This window comes from Lynx canadensis, chromosome X (assembly GCF_007474595.2).
Source record: "Lynx canadensis isolate LIC74 chromosome X, mLynCan4.pri.v2, whole genome shotgun sequence".
Taxonomy (NCBI): domain Eukaryota; kingdom Metazoa; phylum Chordata; class Mammalia; order Carnivora; family Felidae; genus Lynx; species Lynx canadensis.
Genome location: NC_044321.2, coordinates 58,053,092 through 58,058,014, shown reverse-complemented (window position 1 = coordinate 58,058,014; position 4,923 = coordinate 58,053,092). Strand labels below are relative to the sequence as shown.

The following is a 4,923-nucleotide window of genomic DNA, read 5'->3' as shown; positions in this document are numbered from 1 at the left end:
CTTATGTATTCTGGATATTAATCCTCTATCAGTTATATGATTTGCACACATTTTCTCCCACCTGATGGGCTGCCTTTTAACTCTGTTGAGAGTATTTTTTTGTGAACAAATGTTTCTAATTTGAAGAATTCCAATTTATCTATTTTTTGTTTTGTTGCCTATGCTTTGGTGTCATATACTTTTGTTATATGTAATGAAACACATCATTCCCTTTATGGTTTCTGTGACTGCATGTATGACTATGAAGGACTCTTCAATCTTAAAATTAGATGGCACACATTCTCCTCATCTTTCAATAGTTTGGTTTAACGTCATAATATATTTATATAATAGTGGGTTTTCTTTTAAAATTACATTTTTAGAAACTACTTAAGTATACTGGAATATGTTAGTGAGAGGGAAAAGTTTATAAAAGAGTTTATCTCAGTTTTATTTTGAGAAAACTCTAGCCTAAACAGAACACATATGTAGACATGTTAGAAATGACAAGACCAAAATGTTCACATTGGTTCTCTCAGGGTTGTGAGATTACTAGTGATTTCTGTTATACTCTAAAATTTTCCTCATTTTCCAAATTTTACAAAAATAAGCATGTGTTGTATTTATATCAGATAACTACAAGGAATGGTGCAACTCTAGAACCAGAAAAAAGGAAACTTGGAAAGCAATGAATGGACTCATAACAAGGGAACTACCAGATCAATACATAAGCCTGAAAATTGAATTTTGTAAATATTGTAATGATACACAGTACACAGAAATAAAATATGAAAAAAGAAAAAAATTACCAGTATACTGCAAGAGTCTGAAAAGAAATAAAATATGTAAACAGTGTTTATCTCTGTGATAATAACACAATACAGATTGTTTAAGTCTGGGAAATAGTAAAATTTTTAAAATTATTCAATTAATAAATGACCAACATTGGAAATATGGACAAAATAAACATCATCAATGATTCCTAACCAGAGGAAATTTTTAAATGACTGCATACATAGCATTCCACCTTGTGAAAACTCTGTCATATATTTAACCATGTCTGTAATGCTGAGATTTACAATATTTTCAGTAACAAAAGCGTCAAGCAAGTGCTGTGATTTGTAAAATAAATATTACTTTACATTTAAACATTTCTTTTTAAAATTCCCAATGGCTTGACAGCCAGAATCAAAAAGGAGGAAGAGGGAAGTCAGTATTAGGAGTGAGTTACTGATTAGCCAGGCAACTGGTTTATTGTCTTGTGTGTTCACTTGTCAGACAGTTGGATACAGCACGTTGGATCTTCACCAAAGTTTAACTAGGCTGTATTTCACACTAACCTTAACTAATCACGTCTTCTGTCCCCTCTCCCATACCAGGAAATGTTAGGAGCATTTCCAATTTAAAATTGCTGCTCACTTACCATTAAGCTTGTGGAAAATACAGTAAAAAAACAAAAATAGAATATTTAAATCACTGTCAGTTACATCACCTTAAGATCAAGATAGCTAATTTCTTTTTAGTGTTTTCCCTTCTGCCTCTCTTTATAAATCCCTCCCCAAACCCCTTTCCTCCTCCCAGAGCCTGGGGCTAAAATTAAAGGGACAAATTTAGGATGGGTGGGTGCCTTGTCTTCTCTCCTTGTCCGACATTTTAGGTACTATTTTCTTTTAGCTTTTCTTGAAATCATAAAAGTATAATACTAGTTACAAATTGAAAGAATAAACAAATAAAATTTAAGTTTCTGGAAAAATCAGGGGTGGGGGTGGGGGTTGGCGGTTAAGTTAGAGGTAGATGAATCAGCTATATTAGAGAACCTGGGAAGGTGAGCGGGCTTGGAAACTTGATAGATCTAATAATTTATTGGCTCAGGATTTGTCAATCACTGTAGCCCAGCAAATGAAATTAGAGCAGAGTCGTAGGGAGGAAGGGAGTGACTCCCCAAACTATATGCACCAAGAAAATCTAGTCAGGAGACGTCTGCATAATTATACTGTGGCACCATTTTTTTCTTGCGGCACTAGCTGCTTGCGGAGGAGGTCCGCCCACTGCAGCTCTCTGCAGTCTCTGGATGGTTCCTGCAAGACCGACCATCGCCTTCTCTGCACTCCAGCCCAGGGCACCATTGCCTCCTCCCGCTTCTCGCGGCCTCAGCACAGCCTTCATCCCGGCAGCAGCCTCAACCATTACTCTTGCAGCCTGCCACCACTGCGCATTCCACCTCTGTCCCAGCCGCCGCTGCTTCTGCTTTTCCGGTGAGTCTTTCCCTGCGGAGGTCAGGTCTCCTTCCTTATCTTGGCGATAGCCACCTTAAGCGTGTACGGTCCTTTGAAAAATGGCCGAGTCAGCCGACCACAAGGAACTGTTAGAATCTAGTCAAGAAGAGGCTGGTAATAAGGTAATGATGGAGGGACCCGGGGAACAACCGGAGCGCAGTGAAGATGTCGCAGCTGGGCCTGGAGATGATAAAGTGCACGGTGAGGAAGCCGCCGCAGGGCCTGGGGAAGAAGGGGAGAAAGGTGAAGATGCTGCTGCTAGGTCCGGGGAAGGCGGGGTAAAAGATGAAGATACTGATGAAGATTCAGACACAGACCGTCCAAAAGGACTTATTGGTTATCTTTTAGATACAGACTTTGTTGAAAGTCTGCCTTTGAAAGTTAAGTACCGTGTGTTAGCCCTCAAAAAACTTCAAACTAGAGTGGCCAATCTGGAATCCAAATTTCTGAGGGAATTTCATGGCATTGAAAGGAAGTTTGCTGAAATGTATCAACCGTTATTGGAAAAAAGACGTCAGATCATAAATGCAATCTATGAACCTACAAAAGAGGAATGTGAATATAAGTCAGACTCTGAGGACTACGATGATGAGATGTATGATGAGGAAGAAATGGATGGTAATGAGGAGGGTCTGGTACATGAGTATATGGATGAGGATGATGGTTGTGAAGGAGATTATTATGATTATGCTGTCGAGGAGGATGATGATGACGATGACGAGGATACTGATGACGACATCGAGGCTACCGGAGAAGAGAATAAAGAAGAACAGGATCCTAAAGGAATTCCTAATTTTTGGCTGACTGTATTAAAAAACGTTGACACACTCACTCCTTTGATTAAGAAATATGATGAGCCTATTCTGAAGCTCCTGACAGATATTAAAGTGAAACTTTCAGATCCTGGCGAGCCTCTCAGTTTCACGCTAGAATTTCACTTCAAGCCCAATGAATATTTCAAAAATGAGCTGTTAACAAAAACTTATGTGCTGAAGTCAAGGCTGGCGTATTATGATCCCCATCCCTATAGGGGAACTGCAATTGAGTATTGCATAGGCTGTGAGATAGATTGGAATGAAGGTAAGAATGTCACTTTGAAAACCATCAGGAAGAAGCAGAAACACCGGATCTGGGGGACAATACGAACTGTAACTGAAGATTTTCCCAAGGATTCGTTCTTCAATTTCTTTACTCCTCATGGAATCAACTCAAATGGAAAGGATGGAAATGATGATTTTTTACTTGGTCACAATTTACGTACTTACATAATACCAAGATCAGTGTTGTTTTTCTCAGGTGATGCACTTGAATCTCAGCAGGAGGGGGTAGTTAGGGAAGTTAATGATGCAATTTATGACAAAATTATTTATGATAATTGGATGGCTGCAATTGAGGAGGTTAAAGCTTGTTGCAAAAATCTTGAGGGAATAGTAGAAGATGTTGATCGCTAAAGCAAAGTGTACTTGGTCCTGACATTAACTGCTGTAGATCTAGTTACTCAAGATGCAAGAAGTTAATTAGAGCCTTGTGTTCTGAATTTTTTCTTGTAGGGTCATTTAAAACATAGGTCTCAGAAATATGAGAGAGACTTAAATACTAATTAATGTGACCTTGCATTTTAGTAGTAGAATGTTTTCAAGAAATATAAACTGTGGTAGATGGTTTAAAATATCTATATAATGTGTAGTTTAATCCTTCTAAAGTCCTTTAAACATATAGCTATTAATCTGTGGCTGTGAATATTATCAGAACTGCTAAATGAGACCAACATTTGTTTGGAAAGAAAATCTTGGAGAACCAACCCAAGGTTTTTTGAAGCTGTGTGTGTGTGTGTGTGTGTGTGTGTGTGTGTTTTCTTAGTCCTTTATCTAGTGGGTTTATTCTCTTGTACCTGCTTCATTTTGCAACAAAATACAGTAGAATTTAAAACTTGAATGCTTAAGAAGCCTGCATATGGTTAAAATTTTCAGGTAAAACTACATTTATTGTTAGTAACAGCTTATCCATAGGCTCTTGTATTTTATTTGACCATGATAAATAATAAAACTTAGTTATATTGAGGTTATTGTTTAGCAGTGAAGTGTTAATCACAGTGCTTTCAAAAGATTGCCACATGTTGTTCTGTGTAATTATGTAAACTGTAATTACAGTGTGTAATTTCTCTTCCTATAGTACACTTAATCATTCATTGGAAGTAATCACATGAACATTTTGAAAAGTTTTTTTCGTGTTCTTTCACTACGAAATAAAATAAATAAAAATTTCAGTGTGTTTCCTGTTTTACAACTTATCTTTTTTTCTCATTATAAAAGTGTTATACTTATTGGAAAACATTTAGGAAATACTAAACAATACATTGATTAAACCAAAATCCATATACTCACTCCCCAAAGATAAGCACTGTTAATATCTTGATTTACTTTCTATTATTTTTCAATGTGTTTAAATATGCATGCAGATTTACTAACACTAAGATGTGCAAAGAAACTATCTTAGGTTTTATAACTAATGTAATTTTAATTCTGAGTGCACCTCCACACCCCAAGTTTGCAGAGAAACAAAAGTCTCAGTTTTAATCCAGGAAATTAACTGCTATTTATAATTTAAACACTGCATAAATAACAGGCTCCTGTGTGTTAGTCTATATTTCAGATTTACCTACCCTTCC

The 4,923-nt window shown here is 36.8% G+C and overlaps 1 protein-coding gene across 1 annotated transcript; it reads left to right on the top strand.

Annotated features, from left to right (window-relative positions):
- The first annotated feature begins 1,914 nt into the window (after window positions 1-1,914).
- NAP1L2 (nucleosome assembly protein 1 like 2) lies at window positions 1,915-4,493 on the top strand. Its single transcript, XM_030305482.1, has one exon. The coding sequence runs from the start codon at window positions 2,315-2,317 to the stop codon at window positions 3,704-3,706; it is 1,392 nt and encodes a 463-aa protein (XP_030161342.1). The 5' UTR covers window positions 1,915-2,314; the 3' UTR covers window positions 3,707-4,493.
- The last annotated feature ends 430 nt before the right edge of the window (window positions 4,494-4,923 follow it).